We start from the raw sequence: 17,946 nt of genomic DNA, 5'->3' as shown, positions 1-17,946 counted from the left end.
GACAGAATTGAGCCTTGACACGCAAAATGTGTTGGTATTTGAAGGAAATATTATCAGCTTGAGAGATTCAGAACCATATCGAGTTGCAAAAGCTGTCCTCCAATAAAAAAAAAAAAAATCTATTATTTATTTGAAGCTATAACACATTTGCTTCTTTCCAGTTGAATTATAATCGGCATCTGTTGCTTGTATTTCCAGTAAGATTTCTGATCAGTGCTGGAGTCATGAGAGTTGATTTGTGTCATGAAGAAGTCTTGCAGGCTCTCAGTTTGTTCCCGTGGCTTCAACAGATCGTGTTGTGGCCGTGCCTGCATGCATGTGGTTGCAGAGAAATCTTTTTCACACTTGCAGGGAACGCATGCGCGGAGAGGAAACCAACTGGTTTGTGTCAAGTCGGAGGCAGACGGATGTGATCGAGCTGAAAATCACCTGTATTCTGGCATTCATGGTGACACAGTAAGTAATCGATTTATTGGATTGTTTTTCCCCCCTCCATATAACATGATTGTTTAAGAAGATTATCGCATTTACGCTTCTTTTTTTAAACAAAAATAAAACGCGGATAATTGAGGAGCATCTTTTTCTGGATGTTCCAGCATCCATATAAATGTTCCTGAATTATTCATCATGACTTCTGTGTAATCGTCGCTAATTAAACCGATTTAGACCTTTTCAGGTTTTATTTTTCAGGGCTATTTGCCTAAAAGAGAAACACAGGGGGGAGGAAAGCAACATCTTATCAGCCCTTCTGATCAAATGATTTCATTGTATTTCTATAAATGGCCGCTCGCTTTGGGCTGAGAGCTATGCTTGTGTGTGCCATCACGCGTGCGTATCCTCCCGAGGATGCAACTGATGGATGCGATCTCTGCGGTCCAAGGAGTGACGCCGAGCCGCTGTCATAACCGCTCTCTGACAGAGAGGAGGGGAGCTGCTCCTCATGCTGGGATTCTTTCTGGATTTTTTTTTCTTACCTTTCAGCATAATCCAGTTTGCTTTGGATGCATCTGACATTAGTTTCCTTTATACTTTCCACTAAGATGTCTTAACAGAACCTAAAAAACTGCACAGAAAATGGCATTGAATGTCGAAATGCATTCTACAAAATGCATCTGCTGTAACAGGTGGAAACAAATATAAGTTATTCTCAGGAATATCATTGAAAAGGCAATTCAGTTAGAATGCAACTCATATGTTACTCAGTGCTGTATGCTTTTTAATGTCAGACCATTTAACTAATTTACTGTTAGCTTTAAAAAAGAGAGATGAAGAATATAAGAGATAAAGAAGCAACTGGGTTTAACCATATTTTTTAGAGGACTATTGTGCCAAATTTCACACCCAAGACTAAAGAGATCTTACAAAAAACGGGGAACCTATTCCAGAAGTTGCTAACCTACCAAAATTACTCCAAGAGCCGACCAATGACTTGTCCCAGGAGTCACAAACGAACCATTTAAAGCACCAGAGTTTAGTTGCCTCTGGTAAGGTCAGTGTTCCCGATTCAATAACAGGAGAGAGACTGGGGGAAAAATACATCCATGGAAAAGTTGTAAGGACAGAGCCATGGCTGAACAAAGTCTGAAAAGAAAATACTCAAATGCCCATCGCCAACTGGATGATCTTCAAGATTTTAGGGAAACATAATATGAACTGAGGAAACAAAAAATGAACTTTTAGGAAAACATGGATCCGGATAAATCTGATAAAAACTAGCACAGCATTTCAGAAGAAGACCATCATGTCTACAGTCAAACATCTTGGTGGCGGTACTATGATGGTCAGGAGCTGCACGTAGTCAACAGAACCATGAATTTGGCTCTAGAAGAAAGTTCTGAAGAAGAATGTCCAGCCCCATGAGAACTACAATTCAAAGCACATCAGTGAGTCCACCCTGAATTCAAAATGCAAAAAGAAGAAACACGAGCAGGAGACAAAAATAAAATAGACGAATCTCAAACAAGCTGTTCCATCAACTGGTCTAAAGTTTACGATCATAACCTCACAAAGCAAAAAAGTGTCAGAAAAGGACTCAGTAAGTAGCCCAACTGTTCATGTAGATCACTTCAAACATCTTATTAAAGATGCTTGATCTGACTGTTTCCGTTACGCTGATGTGAAATGTTGGAAGATGCCTTCAAGAAGGGCATCCATGGTCTGGAACTGCGTAGACTTCTAGTATCGTCCACCTTGAATGTTTCCAATGTAGATCAACTAAACATGCAGGATAGTTCTCTTATAAGAAGCTGTAGACAGTGAACTGCCTAGAGACGAAAAATAAGACCTTTTATTTTTTACTTTTTTGTCTGAATCCACTTAAAATCTTTTCAGAAATTTAACCAGAACCTTGTCAGCAAAAGGCCTTGATGTGCAGAAATCCTGTCATTTTCAAAAACAAGAATGAGTTTTTCCTTTGCCAGGAGTGTGAATGGCTAATAGAAATTGCCATGAATTCCAGATCTTAGAGCAAATTTTGCAGATGGATGGAGGGATTGATTTGCCTCTTTACCCAATCTAATGTGATCCTATTACCATTTTAATGCTCTCTTCTCATTGTCACCTTATTCCTGTCAGAGCTGCTCTTCATGCTTTTACTCCAGCGAAAGCTCCAACCTCCCTCTAACTCTGTGGTGCTCCTCTCCTTGCAGTCCATGGGCTCAGAGAGGGCGGAGATGCGCAAGAGACAGATGCAGGTTCATCAGGAAGCAGCTGCCAGTGTCCTCCAAGCGCGCCACAAAATGGGAAACACCCCCACCAACGCCTCAAACGCCTGCTGCTTCTGCTGGTGCTGCTGCTGTAGCTGCTCCTGGTAACAGACACACAGCACCGTTGGGGACATCTAGCAACCGGTGCTAAATATGATTATAGTTAATGTTCTTTGTTCAGACTAACGTTGGAAACTATTTTTGGGTACTAGTTTTATTGCAATTGGATTGCCTTGCAGATGAATGTACCGGTAACTACATTATTCAGACTTTTAGGAATTGCCAACATAAAGCAGCGTAGGACTGTGGAATGGAAGAGAAATTATACTTGGGTTTTAAAACTTTTGGAGATAAAAAGCTGACAAAGTGTTTTGCATACGAGTTCAGCTTCAGATAAAACCCTGAGTTTCATCTGAAGAAACATAACCCCGCAGCATGACACCTCCACCGCCATGCTCCATGTGGGCATGGTGTTCCTTTCTTTACAAAAGTTCCAGTCTTGCTCCTTCAGACCATAAAACATTCTCCAGCAAAGTTTGGGGAGATGCTAGCCAGGACCGGATGGTTTCTTTAGGAGGAAAGAGTTCCATCTTTCACTCTACTTCTTAGGGTTGAAAGATCGTACTCAACTCCACCCTTCCTCCCAGAACAACAGGACCTCAGTGGTCACACGCAGAGCCGTCTCCGGGGACTTAACCTGTTTTGCCAGTTATCCATGGCTGACTTGAGCTTCCTCTGGGAGCAGCCACTCTAATGCACTCCACAGGAGATGAGCAATTCATTTAATCTCTACTTGTATATGAATTTGGTTTTAATCATTGCGCAGCAGCCACATTCCCACTTGGGATGGCTCGCAGGGGGACTCTCACCTGAACCAATTACTCCGGGGCCAGCTGCTGCAGCAGAGGCGGCGAATTGCTTTTAATTACGCACAGGTGAGACCCATGGGGGCAACAAGGTAGTTGACACATTTTATCATTGACGCAGGTGGACCCAGCGGATCGGCGTGAACCTGCCATACGTGCTGAGTCAATTTGAAAGAGGAACAAACATCAGTTCGTCCAGATAAATATCTGACTGCGTAAATGTTTTTGAGATGCCTGCTTTCACTTTGCATCAGGGGAGTCAGACCGTCTAGTTGCATTTCAGAGTGGTCTTGACCTGTCATTCAGAAGAATCAAAACTTATTGGCCAAGACTGTGTGCACAATGGAGGAATTTGACTTTGGCTTCAAGAGCTGACTTAATAAAGTAATGGATAAAAGAAATAATATATAAATGTATTCAAAGCCAATTTTCATATAGAAAGAAAGAATTAAAGGAAGAAAAAGAGAGAGAAGGATAGAATGGAGGGAAAAGAAGAATAGATGTGGGAGTGCAAAGATGCTTATTTTGGTTCACAGCAGTGGCTGACTTCTCTGGCTGTACAGTGTTCATTGTGTTCATCACAGAGAGAGAATCTGGGGGAAGAAACTGTCTCTGTGGCTACTTATTTTTCCAAATACAGCCCTGAAACCCTGACATCAAGATAAAGATTCAAACTGCTTGTGTCCAGGATGTGTGGGTTCTGTAACCATCCTGACTCTGTACCTGTAGTGTAATGCAAGTGCTAGGTGGAGTTCTGGACTGAAAATAAGTGAAATAGCAGCCAAAGTCCAACGATGGGACTTTATAAGACAAAACAGCACAAAGCGCGCAACTGTGAAGTGGAAGGAAAATAGAATGCGGTCTTCAAAATTTGTTCTTTGCAAGATAGCTCAAGTTTGGTCTGACTTAATGGAGAGCAACCCTAATCCTATCAACCACGTATCATTGATCAATTTTAGGTTTCTGGGTCAAATGTGAAAGAAAATTGAAGGAGCTAAAGGTTTATAAATACTTTAGTAAGGTCACTGTAACGTCTGTCTGCTACGAAGCAGTATCTTGGGAAATTACTCAAGATGTTGGTCAACATTCTCGGTTTTACAAACAAAAAGATGGGATTGAATATCCCTGCAGTTGTTTTGACTGCTCAGACATAATGCCTCCTCTCAATCTTTTCAGTTTGACTGTTAGAGGTGACGAAGAAACCATACAGAGGTCAACGTTTGAGCAGCAGCCAGAAGGGAACTCCAATTGTGAAGAAAGGCAAGTCCCACTTCAACTCCTCTAAAAACGACTTTTAAAGAAACCAAACTGTCTTTGCAAAAACGAATTCTTCACTCATCCCTCAGCCCGAAACCCACTGTGGACGAAGCTCGCTCCTGGGCGGTGTCGTTCGAGAAGCTGATGAAAAGTGCAGCTGGGCGAAGCTGCTTCAGGCAGTTCCTGAGGACGGAGTTCAGCGAAGAGAACATGATGTTCTGGCTCGCTTGCGAGGATCTGAAGAAAGAGACGAATAAGACGGTGGTGGAGGAGAAAGTCCGCCAAATATACGAGGACTTCATCTCCATTCTGTCCCCGAAAGAGGTGAGACAAAAATTCAAAGAGGAGGTTTAATCCTGTTAAATTTAGCGGCACATTTATCAGGAAATAGAGGACAAAAAGAATCATCTGAAAAGGGAATAATGTAGTTATTTGATTTGGTTGTACCCTCTGCCTTGCTGTTTTAATTGTAATATACATTAAAGTTTGAAGGATTTCCTCCAACTGAACATCTGTTCTTGAACATTTTTACATCGGAGCATGATGTGTTGCTATTTGAGATCTTTTACTTTATTCTGTTTGATTTCCGTAATTCCATCATTTTTCAGGGATGGTTGTGGTTGGTGAAGTCGAACAAAGCAACGTAGTTTAGAAAGTCTTTTTACCCTAAAAGCTTTTCGACTTCCCTTATACGTCGTTTATACTCAACGTCTCACCGTTTCCTTGAACCTACAGGTCAGCTTGGACTCCCGAGTCCGAGAGGTGATAAACCGCAACATGCTGGAGCCGACCTCGTGCACGTTCGACGACGCTCAGCAGCAGATCTACACGCTGATGCAGAGAGACTCGTACCCTCGCTACATAAACTCACCCGCGTACACGGATCTGCTGAACAGCTTGGAGGAGCCTCCCCCCGAGCCATAAACTCTCTCCACTGCCACACCGTTAGCTTTTCAGCGCATGCATACCCCCCCCCAAAAAAAAAAACACACACATACTCAAACAAAAGGAGGAGCTTCTGTGTAAAAAGTCAGAGACCTGCTATTTAGAGAAAGACAGACAGGAAAATGAACCCAGCTGAAAGCCAGTCTTTATCCAGCTGGTAACTGCTGTTTATTTCCGCATGATTAGTGGATTTTCAAATCCTTCAGAGCAACCGAGAACAAAAGCTAGGTTCGGCATCTGTTACTGTATTTGTTCAGAAAACATATCTATATTTTTATACATATATAAATATATATAAATATATTCCCTAGCGCTTGACATTGCACTTTTCTACCTTATTTAAAGCGGGAAAGCATGTATCTGTGAGCACTGCATTTGTATTTAGGTATATTGTGAGCCTTAATGCATATTCAGTTCTTGTAGAAACTTGTAGGTTTTATTTAAATGTACCTTAGGAAGAAAGGAAAGTGCCTTGGATCAACATCTTCTACACAAGCACCTTTTAGTCCGACGTGAACGGTGCGACAACTTCACATGTTGGTGCTTTCAGCTCTTCTCAAAGACACACATGTATATATATATATATATATATATATATATATATATATATATATATATATGAAAGGTTTTTACAACTCGACGAGCTGATACCCAGAAATCGATCTCGTCTGTGTGTTTCAATACTGTGATATTAGTCATATATTTAATTTCAACAGAACAGGGAAAAATATGCTGAATACATGACCATGAACACTGATATATTTATGTATGATTTAAAGATATAAAAAAAGGGAATTTGTGTGAAATAGCTATTTGAATTCTCACGAATTAAATAAAGCACAATCATATGTTCTTGCTCTCATTTGATATGAGCATTAATTAAATGTTTTGTGAATTCTTTATTGGGTTACTTCAGTGACCCATTTACACCCCTTAACCAACTAGATATATAGAAACTTGTATGAATGCATTATGTGCATTAGTATGGTTAATATGGGGCTTTTAATTATTTATTTTGATGGAGGGTTTTTTTCTCAAAATTTAAATGCACCCTCTCTACTTTTTGGTTATAATTCTGCTGGATATTTGACCACTCTCCTCAGTAGAATCAGCCGATTTGATTTAAATTAGCAGGTTTACTGCGTGAGGTTCAGTTATTTTAGCGTTGAGGTTTGGCTAGGCTAGTTAGCCTATTTGATTTGATAAAAAAAATAAATAAATAACAGTCTGGATGTGTGTTTGGACTGATTATCCTTCTGAACCACCAAACTGACCACCACAGCATTAGAGTTGGCTTTAAATGCAATAATATGGTAATGGAGTATTTCACCGTTTGTTGACAACTAGACCAATTAGTAGCTGAACTTCGAAAACTCAGCATGGACTTTCCTAAGATAAATATGGTTCTTAAAGCACAGTCTGTGATTAACAAATGCAAATCTAGGTTAAAACGTAACGAGAATGTGGAAGCCAAAAAACAGTAGCACTGAAATGGCCCCTTTTTTATTCTGTAATGTGTGCACATTTGCCTGTCGGTTCGTAGACATCAACTCCAAAGACAGCAATAAAGTAGTGTGGCAAATCAAAAGTAACCAGCATGATCTGGAAGCAAAATAATGTAAATTCATAGTTTTTTGTTTTTTTTTATCTTGAGAAAAAGGAAAATGCAAGTTCTGTTTTTGATACCTATCCGGACTGGGCTGGAACCCTCCTGCAATTTACTTTCAGTAGGATTCAAAAATACTCCCTCTCTGTCAAGGAAAATGCAACATATTTTTGCCATTTGCTGCAGTCTTAAGAACAGAAAAGAAATAAAATTGGAAAGAAAATCTGTACCATCCAGAAAATGCTTGATCGCTGCATCTCTACAAAACGGCAATTTTGCTAAAGAAACTCCTGTAGCCAAAGGGACATGCCGTTCATAAATACACTTATTTGAATTACAAAAGCTTTTTTTCTTTTTTACAACAGGCCATTTATTGTGAGAGTGTCAGTATTAAACTTAAAAGTTTAGCCCTAGTCATTATAATACATACAGTTCCTGCAAAAATGGCTCGTCTCAGTGGCAACATGCTTTGCGATCAAGCAGCTACAGTACTCCTCTACAGTAACACTGAGCGGAGCTGCAGCATTGTCTCAGTCAGGCTGTTCTGCAGGCTAACAGGAAACCCCCGGTCTCTCTGGGTCTATGGAGCAGCAGCACACATTTACTGTCAGGTACAGTTCATGGTCGTCAAGTCCACCAAATCTCAGAGGAGTCGAGACCAGAGGACTCGGACAGCACTGAGTCAGCGAGTGGGGCCACTCACTCGTCGCTGACGGCGGGAAGCTGCTTCTCTATGAACCGCTTGATGTCGATCATTTCCTGCAGAGGAACGAAAAGACGCAGACTGTAACGTCAACTGGACGAGAGCTGTTGCTGCTTCTCAGAGAGGACTGCCTGCAGACTGACCTCTGGACAGGCACTGTGAGGTAGACCGCGGTACGATTTAAAGGTGACGTTGGCCGGGTTGATGAGGCTTTTCATCTTCTCCGCCGTCTGGGCGCCGAACACAAACGGGACGAGGGGATCGGAATCCCCGTGGCACTGGAGGACATGCATGTCCTTGTTAGGACTGTTGGCAGCCGCCTGAGAATAGAAGAGATTAGGATTGTTTTTATGATCCGATTATGACAGATTATGAGCAGGAAGGGAATATCCCTGCAGCATAGTTTCATTAAAGGGACGGTTCAGAAAAAAAAAAAAAGTGGCAGCTTCCATGCTCATTTTTAAGAAAATTATTAATTGTCACAATCATGTTCTGCTTGTTGTGCCTGCTACGCTCACCCTTACTGACTTCTGATGCTGCATTCAAATGAAAGTGTAAATGTAGAGGTGCTGCTGGTTTTCTACCTCAGGGAAGGATTTACGGAGGGGAAGCCAACAGCTCAGCGCGACCACACCGGCAAGCTTCTGCTGAGACGTCAGAGCCGTGTACAGAGACAAGGCTCCACCCTGAGAAAAACGACCCCCCCCCAAAGAAAAATAAATAAATAAATCAGTCATCTCTATTTCATTAAATTCATATAAATAATGCAATGGGTAAAAAGTCTGGCAATACAAATATATTCCCATACTTTTCCTAGTGCATGTATTCTTTTTAATCATTAAAGTAATTTGTTTCACCAGGAACAGACAAAGACCACCTGGTAGTTGCTGAAATTAGTTTTGAGCTTCTGCTAGAAACACTATGAAAACAAAAATCTGCGACTGTGCAAGCTTCCACAAATAATCTGGAGTTGTGTTCCGCAGAAAAATCTGTGAATACTGAACCACAAAAATCGATGGGTTGCAGTTATTGTTGATCTCTACAGTTGTGGAAAACCAGGAGCCTAAATAACAATCACACACTTTCTAAAAAAATGAAACGCCTACCTGCGAAAATCCACCCAGGAGAATTCTGTGTGAAGGTATCCCATTCTTCACTTCTTGATCTATCATAGCTTTAACTACACAATGAAATGGGAAGAAAAAAAACAACAACTTTATTATTAGAAGACATGGGAGTAAAGGAAGTTTTTAAACTATTATTTAAACTTACCGTTTTCAGAGGCTCTCTTGATACCAGCCTCGTCTTCTTCGGCCTCTGGACTCAACCCGTAGATATCAAACCTATAAATAGTGGATTAAGCATCAAAATCACTGTGAAGTACGAATACACGGATATTAAAATATGTTGCATCACAGTCACATGAACTAGCAAATACCACCCGGGCAATCCCCTTCCAACCAGCAACTAGACGGAAATAAACACTGGTTACTTATATTAGCCCAGTTTTACTAATCAAACAGATATGATTTGTTGAAAAGTGACCATCAGCTGCCGATACTGATGTAAATGTTACAAGATGTGACTCCTAAGTGTGGATGTTGTTTGTGAAGTAAGAAACCTAGAAAGCTACAAAGAAGCACATTTCATGCTTATACATGAAATATGAAGAAGCACAAAAGGCTTTAACAGCTTCTAGGAAAAATCTACAAAGAGAATCCAGTTTTAATAAAGCTAATACTTCAAATTATTAATACAATTAAATTAGAGTTTTATACTTACTTTGCAAAACTGTGTGACAATTGCTACTTTTTCCACACAAAAGTTGTCACCACATCCGGTCCTGGTATAATCCATTCTCTCAAATACACAGTTATTTTTAATTTAATCTTGTAAATAAAAAGTCTTCTGTTGGAAATTTTACACAACATTTTGAGGAGTGCAAAGAGAGCAATAATTCAGGTTTTGAAAGGAATGAATAAATTTGTTTTAATACTACTTAGTCGAATTTATGAATAGCAACCTGATCTGGATCAACACTTGCAAAATTTTTCTCAATTTGTAGATTTTCATTGATTCTTTTGAAAGTTATTCACATATAATTGCTCCAATTTTCCATTTAAAGATTATGGTGAAGACAAAAATAACAGATGGAAGTGAAGTATTTCACTGTCATCTATAATTCTAAAAAGCAAACCAAGTCAGAAATTAAAAAACAAAAAAGTTGACAATCAGTGATCAAAAATTTGCCCAATTTTAAATTGGTGCACCTCCTAAAATGTGCCCCTGGAAACTCAATCTGCACTTTTCATACCATTAAATAAAAACAAACATTAACATTCTGGAACTCTGAATCTCTTCAAAAATAAATACATAAGTAAAATCAGTCTTGGGTCTCACCATGAAGGCATGGACATCCTCATGTTCAGAGAAACAGGCATTGTAGGACTGCAGGTTCAGACATGTTTGCAAGAATTAATGCGAGTTGCAGTGCAAGTGAAGGTACTGAATATATTAAAGGCATAATTTGCTCTACAAACACACCAGGAGCACTTACGCATGCGGACAGATGTATTTCACATGAGGTATTCTAATGCCTTCAAATGCCTCTGCCCATCCATGTCTGTCAAATTTGAAACAATAACAAACAAATCAAGCAGAAGCACTGTTAGCTTATCTTTAACACAAATTATTCTGAATCTGATAAAAAAAAAAAAAATCAGGAAGACTTACCCAGTATCACCAAGGCCATGCAGAAAAATGACCTATAAATCAGAACATGCACGTCTGTAAACATGAGGTAGAGACTGGCAGCTGTCAAATTTTGAGCAGCTTCTGTTCTTTAACTCTTTAAAGGCAGCAACTGAGGATTTGATCGACTTTAAATAGAAAGTTTGCTCTCTGACACGACTCTATTACTCACCGCCGCAGTGGCTTTCCGGGCAGCAGGCACGATGGCAGGTAAAGGCGCTGACATGTTGTTACCGCACATACAGCGCTGAGGCAGCCACAATTTAGCTGATCTCGGCTAAACACTGACACTAAGCAGGTGTTTAGGCGATAATACACACAGTAACTGAGAAGAATATTCTATCTGAGGAAAAAGGTGAAAGGTACCCAGCCTCTTTTTGCCAACAGAAACCCTGAATTTTCTTTTCTGGAAGTTGAATTCCTTGAGAAGACAAACGGTCGGCTGGCTCTCCTGAAGCTACTTGGACGCTGTTTTCCAACTGACTGGGCTGTTTTAGTCCCGCCCCCGAAGCTACGTGATTGGTTGTTTGCTGATCCTCTTTAGCTATGCAAGTTGTTCATTGGTTCTGGTCAAAGCGAGTTAAGTCCTCTGCTGAATAAACACCAACTAAACCTACAAAATAATGGCACTGAATATATTTGATGGACATATAATACTACTACTACTCCATCTACCACTACTACTATTGTTACTACTTCTAATAATAATAATAATAATAATAATAATAATAATAATAATAATGTTGATATTTATTGTTTTATTATTATTATTATTATTATTATTATTATTATTATTATGTTTACATCAAGTTTTATGTTTACATGATGAAAACATAAAACAAACAAAAACTATTATGTTACATTGGCATAATAAAGGAAAATAACCAAAAGGTTGGAATACAGATTACAATTAATGATGTTTCATATGTTTTTATCACAAGGGGATTTAAAATAGGCTGCATGGTGACCCTACGGATAGGTGATTAATAATAATAATTTAAAGTATTTTATGTATTTTCAAATATTTACATTTATTTGCCTATTCATCTTTGTAATTGTTGGCTTGGGTGTACTTCTGTCTTTTCAAAGACTGAATATGGCTTTAACAGGATCTGGCGTCCCCTTGTGGCAGCGTCCCTGCAGTATCTGTTCGTATCCATGACAGCAACTTATTTTATGTCTTACTGAATTTGAGCCACTGCTTAACAGCATAACATTTTCTACGTCTGTGCTTTGTACAACTTGGTTTTATAGAGGTCTTGAACGACGGCGAGTTTGAGTGACATGCTTTTAATTTGAAACAACCTATGGCTCTAAAGAACAATTACATCCGCTGTCATGTTGTCACGTGACCTTGTGTCCTTGGTTTGCTAACTTGACATGTGAGCAGCAGAAACATGTCTTTTCCTAAAAAACCCGGCGGTAAAGCACTGGACGTTTTGCAAAATCTACCCAGAATAACTTTAACAAACTTACGTCCTGAACCAGGAGCAAGAAAGAATGTAAGCTTTATTTTCATGTCCTTTGTTGTGGCTACCGTTAGCAGCTAAAATGCTACAATAATAGCATGACACTTGCTTGCTTTATAAGACACTGCATCAGCTAAACTAAAGCCGTTGTTATTTTGCAGGAAAAGCGGCGGGGCAGAGGACAGCACGGAGGCAACAGGAGCGGGAGAGGTCACAAAGGAGAGCGGCAGAGAGGGACAAGACCTCGGCTGGGGTTTGAAGGGGGGCAGACCCCCTTCTACTTGCGTATTCCTAAATATGGCTTCAATGAAGGTCACAGGTAAACAAACAAAAAACAACTGTTTCTTGACTTGGTTAAGTTAAGCATTAGTGGCACAGAAAATGCAAATATGCTCTGAGTATCATTTGTTAAAAATGCACCGATTGCTCGCAAGGTGAGCGGAATCGACCGATTTTTAGCATTTTACACCTCAAAGTAACTTGGAGGCTGAGATATTCTTCAATAGTAACAAATGATATTGGTATTATCATGAAGAACATTCAGCATACACGGTTTTTTGGAAAGGCTGCATTCAGTATCCCTGGTGACTCATGCTTACTCAAAAACTGGTTATCAGCTCTATAAACCATTTCAAGTCTTTTGACTATGGAAATGTCATTGTTCATATCAGAGTTAAAATTAAGCAGCCAATAAGCTCTGAGTTTCATTAAGGTTATGCTTAATAATTCCTGAACCAACAGTATTGGGTGTTTAAGTACATTTCTGTTGTTGTTCCTTGCAAGTCGCCGTCCACAATACCAGCCTTTAACGTTGAAAAGGCTGCAGTACTTGATTGATTTGGGTCGGGTCGACCCAACGCAGCCCATAGACCTGACCCAGCTCATCAACGCCAGAGGACTCACCATCCAGCCGCTAAAGAGGGACTATGGTGTCCAGCTTGTTGATGAGGTAAGTTTAGCTTGATTCATTGTCAATGTGCCACATCCGGCAGCTGGAGGTGGTTCTAGAAAGTATTGACTCAGAGAAGATGAATATGTATGCGGTAATTATTTTTTCCATCGATTTAAAATCAGTGTTTTTTTAAATCATTGACAAATATATGCTACTTTGTGTTGTTCCGAGACATAAAAATTTGAATGAAAATGGCATTCGAATTTTTGTTTGATACATGACAAAATGTGAAAATGGGATGCATGCTTTTGCAATACAATGGATCTTCAGCAAGATCACATCAACCGTTATAATATGTTCAGATAAATGAATATATATTCAGCTTTTGGTGGATCTTCAAATTTTGGTATTTTATACAGAAAACAAACAAGTATAACAAGTTTAAACAAGTATGAAAGTGAAGTAATTGCAGGTTTTAAGGAGATTAATATTAGATTAAATTCCATCAGCAGGTGGCGCCACATGATGGTGTTGTGGCCAATGAGAAGACGCCTTATCGACTTCTGATTTTCACCCTTTTCATGTTCTTTTGTATTTTCCGTTTCTTTCAGGGTTCTGACATTTTTGTAGCAAAAATCAACATTGAGGTTCAGAGAGCAACTGAAGGAGCTATAGCTGCTATCGAACGGAACGGAGGCGTCATCACCAACAGCTTCTATGATCCCATAAGTCTCGGTAAACTAATAAACAACAATAATAATGCAGCTAATTTATTGCAGTTTTGTTTAAAGGCATGCCAATGTATTATGTTTTCACAGGAATCCTTATCAAGCCCGTCCCGTTCTTCATGAGGGGGCAGCCGATCCCTAAGCGGATGCTGCCGGGGGAGGACATGGTCCCGTATTACATGAGTGCTGAAAACCGGGGTTACTTAGCAGATCCGGAAGAAATCCAGCAGGCCCGCCGAGCCCTGGCTCAGAAGTACGGCTACGTGCTGCCAGATATTTCAAAGGATGAACTGTGTCACATGCTGGCCATGAGGAAGGATGTTCGACAGATCTTCTTTGGCCTGTCTCCAGGCTGGGTCGTTAACATGCCAGAGAAGAAGATCCTGAAACCAACTGATGAGAAACTACTGCAATATTACTCCTCATAGGTGTTCACCTGGTTAAACTGTCATTTTATATGTCCGAATTAAACATCGTCTCAAAAATTATGCTGATCCCATCTGGAGTTATTTTCGTGGCTCTGAACACTCTTGTGTCCCGGCAAGGCTGCATGATGGAAGGAACGTGAACTGTAACAGGTGAGGGGGAAATAAGGAAAATAAGATAACTCAAAGAATGAAAACAGGAAACAGATGCCTGCTGATGTGTGTTACTTGTGAAATGGCTTTGCATAGGGGCCCTGCAAGGGGGAGTTTGAAATTAGTCATATGCAGCTGTATCCTGGAGTGGACGTTCAAAAGATTCATCTGCCCCCTCTAAACTCAGCCCCCACCCCACATATACTCACACATACACACACCTTTTTTTATTGAAGACAATCACAGCAGTAACATTTTAGATATGAAGACAGTTTATTCAGTTAGCCATATTACATCATACGTGTATTTTAGTCTACATCTTGATAATACTGTTTTGTTTTTAATGACTCCATGGGGTTGAAATGTCAAACTATGAATAACTTGGTATTTTACACAGAAGTTTTATCAAAGGAAGCATGCAGTGCCCTGCCAAACTTAATTTATACATGTATAATCGCATATTTAAAAGGGTTCTATTGATATTTCAGATGATAGAACAACAAACTAATTTTAAAGTGAATACAAAATTCAGCTCTAATATACTTGGTGGTGCAGTTGGTACATTATTGCCTTGAATCAAGAAGGTCCTGGGTTCAGATCCCATCCTTGGGTCTTTCTGCATGGTCTTTGCATGTTTGGTATTCCAGCTTCCCACACTGTAAAATCGTGGGTGTTTGGTTATTTGATTTCTAAATTGTGACCTGTGCATGTTAAACCTCACCCTTTGTTCAATAACCACTGGAGATGGGCTCAAGTTCCTCGGCACAGACAAGCAGGTATAGGCAATGGTTCCTGATGCCACGAATTAAACTTAAGTGCAACCAACTGCTGTCGTAATATGTTTACCTTGTTGGAGTCCACACGTGCAATTCAAGAGAAGGCACTGTTTGTACTCCTCAAATCTACAGGAGTCATGAAAAAGTGACAAAAATGAAGTCATTGCTGAAAGAAAACCATAAGGAGTAAAGATTGTAGTTTGTCATTCAAACAGGAAGCGTGAAAGAAGTTGCTCTATCAGATGAGACCAAATTGTGATTATTTTGGTTGACATACAAACCACTTTTAATGATGGAAAACTTAACACACCATCTCTGGGGGAACATGATCACAGATGTTTTACATCCAATCTGACTGAGTATGAGCTACTTTTTCTCTACATGAGTGATATTCAACTCCAGTCCCGGCGTCCTTGGCCAACATGAGTCACCTGGCCATATTACTTGCTTATGATCTTCTTATTTGACTCAGATTTTTTGAAGCAAAATGCATCTAAAAGTTGCAGGATACTGGACCCAATTACATAGTCTGTATTTGGGGGCTGTTATTTCTGGGCATTTTAATCCTTATATATGCCTCCTTTAAATAAAATCAAGATCTCCTATATGAGTTAAATGACATAAGACAGTTGTTATGGGAAATGGTAAATATCAGACCGTCTGAGTGAAAGGTCTCACTTTGATGACTCTGCCTGTGGTTCCCTGAGTGTTTTCCTGAGTCCAAACTATCCAATAAGCTTCACAGGTCGAGGATACACACACACACACACACACATACATGCACACACATAGTGGGCCCCGCCAGGAAAAACCAGCCCAAATCCTTACAGCATAATACTTTAAATAAATCACGCCACAGGAAAGAAACAGCACAATCATTGTTTATGGCAGAGCTGCGGCGCTTATCTTCAAAGCAGCAGATCCTTTTGAATTTGTATCAGGTCTCAGACGAGCAGCAGCAGCAGAAAGAGAGGAGTGACTGAGGCACAAACATTAATCCAGAGGGTCTGCAAGAAAACAAGGGGAGAAATGGATGCTATTAATTCACTTTGGCCACAATAGATTTGTTAGCTTCTTTCAGGCAAGTCCTCCGTATAATCCAATGTCTGAGTCTAACCAGTTCACACGTTTTTAATTAAACATGCAGCAGAAGCAGCAGCAGCAGGGCCAGACTGCTGCCATGAACGAGCCGTGTAGGACGGATTGTCTCACAGGTCTGAGACCAGTTTCGGTTAATAATTAGGTCTAATTACAGCTAAATGTGACGCTGTTGTCTGGTGGCATGTGGGATCGAGCCCAGGCTCTGATCCGTGAGAGCTGGGATGTTAACCTACCACCGAGCCTCAATCAGTGCGTGGACAACAAAACACTCCGTAGATCTCCTCAGTTCAGCAGATAAAGAGTCTTATCAGAGCTGAATACAGTTCCTAATTTACAAAGAATAGGGCTGTTTCTGAGGCCTGAGTGGAGCTTTGAACTGATTACAGCTTGAGGTGGAAAGGAGCTAGACTGATGATTGATGGCTGGGTGAAGGCATGAGTCACAGTTCTCAGCTGACTTAACAGGAACATGCACACTGGTACCAGATAATGTATTATTAGTCTACAATTAAAGTACCAACATAGTGTTTTTATTGTTTTAAATTTTTTTTTTAAACCTGCAACACCACAATCATTTTACAGTCCAGACAATGAATACAAAAAAACATTTTAAGGAACTTTTTAAGAGGTTTTCCTATTGTCACACTGAATCTAATCCTAATCCAGTTAAAGTCTCATCCTTTTCTATTGTTCCTTGCTAATAATGACTTATATGCTTGTTTTATTTTTATTGTATTTTGATTACTTTAATTTCCACTAAAGCCCAATTTAATGCTCAATGGAAACGGTTGCTTCTGTGTTAAGGTGCTTCATTTCCCACCTAGTTTTGCTTTGCTTTGCTGTTTTTTTATGCTTATTTTGTAGCACTTATTTACAGTAATCAGACAGGAAATGAGCAGAGAGAGAAGGCCTCCTTACCTGCAGCGTCTGCTCTTCTTCTACACCAGTGGTTCTTAACCTTTTTTGAGGTACCGAACCCACCAGTTTCATATGCGCATTCACTGAACCCTTCTGTAGTGATAAATAAAATATTTTTTTTCCCCCAAATTCAAGATATAGGAGTGACCCAACAAGAGTCTAGTTGGGTCACCCCATGATTACTAAGTCTTCTTAAAAGGTAGAGTCTCTGAGAACAGTTCTTCAAAATATAGTCAGTGTTTTCAGTAAAGTCGAGCTGACAGGAACGACCCAAGGTATTTAAAATTTGCCACAGTTTCAACAGGTTAGCCATAAAGATAAACTGGAATCACTTTAAGGTCTTGTTTAGATCATTTAATTAGCTCTAGATTCTTAAGAGAATGAAAAATTAATAATAAATAATAAAGACTTTGCGGTATTCTGATTTAGTAATGAAATTATATTAGTTGTGTTACCACCTCCACGCCACTAGAGGCAGTAGCAACCCCGAAAAGATGCAACTAAGGAGCAGATTTAGAAGTACACCGAAAGCTACAGAATTTGGTAAAAACTGTGAGTTTAGCTGAAGTAATTAAAGACACAAGTTCAAATCCATGCTGAGTGGAGCTCCTTCAATCAGGGCTCCTCCGCAGCTCTGATTGGCTCAGCAATG

At 39.8% G+C, this 17,946-nt stretch overlaps 3 protein-coding genes across 3 annotated transcripts; 2 read left to right on the top strand and 1 right to left on the bottom strand.

The window, feature by feature from the left end:
* Positions 1 to 89: 89 nt before the first annotated feature.
* Positions 90 to 6,652, top strand: LOC106945092 (regulator of G protein signaling 20). The gene is made up of 5 exons (XM_015028527.1): positions 90 to 456; positions 2,649 to 2,809; positions 4,748 to 4,831; positions 4,918 to 5,152; positions 5,564 to 6,652. The coding sequence occupies exons 1-5, from the start codon at positions 244 to 246 to the stop codon at positions 5,750 to 5,752; spliced, it is 882 nt and encodes a 293-aa protein (XP_014884013.1). The 5' UTR covers positions 90 to 243; the 3' UTR covers positions 5,753 to 6,652.
* Positions 6,653 to 7,723: 1,071 nt separating this feature from the next.
* Positions 7,724 to 11,328, bottom strand: LOC106945093 (lysophospholipase 1). Its single transcript, XM_015028528.1, has 10 exons — positions 11,006 to 11,328; positions 10,816 to 10,847; positions 10,640 to 10,705; positions 10,483 to 10,530; positions 9,355 to 9,425; positions 9,189 to 9,262; positions 8,667 to 8,768; positions 8,226 to 8,402; positions 8,083 to 8,138; positions 7,724 to 7,959 (listed from the first exon to the last, which is right to left on the bottom strand). The coding sequence occupies exons 1-10, from the start codon at positions 11,072 to 11,074 to the stop codon at positions 7,914 to 7,916; spliced, it is 741 nt and encodes a 246-aa protein (XP_014884014.1). The 5' UTR covers positions 11,075 to 11,328; the 3' UTR covers positions 7,724 to 7,913.
* A 688-nt stretch (positions 11,329 to 12,016) lies between these two features.
* Positions 12,017 to 14,410, top strand: mrpl15 (mitochondrial ribosomal protein L15). The gene is made up of 5 exons (XM_015028526.1): positions 12,017 to 12,335; positions 12,464 to 12,621; positions 13,086 to 13,251; positions 13,806 to 13,929; positions 14,013 to 14,410. The coding sequence occupies exons 1-5, from the start codon at positions 12,231 to 12,233 to the stop codon at positions 14,348 to 14,350; spliced, it is 891 nt and encodes a 296-aa protein (XP_014884012.1). The 5' UTR covers positions 12,017 to 12,230; the 3' UTR covers positions 14,351 to 14,410.
* Positions 14,411 to 17,946: the final 3,536 nt, after the last annotated feature.

The sequence above is a fragment of the Poecilia latipinna genome, unplaced genomic scaffold (genome assembly GCF_001443285.1).
Source record: "Poecilia latipinna isolate Pla-1442-1.1 unplaced genomic scaffold, P_latipinna-1.0 Scaffold127, whole genome shotgun sequence".
Classification (NCBI taxonomy): Eukaryota; Metazoa; Chordata; class Actinopteri; order Cyprinodontiformes; family Poeciliidae; genus Poecilia; species Poecilia latipinna.
Note: the sequence above shows the minus strand (reverse complement) of the source record. Positions and strands in the feature narration are given on the sequence as shown.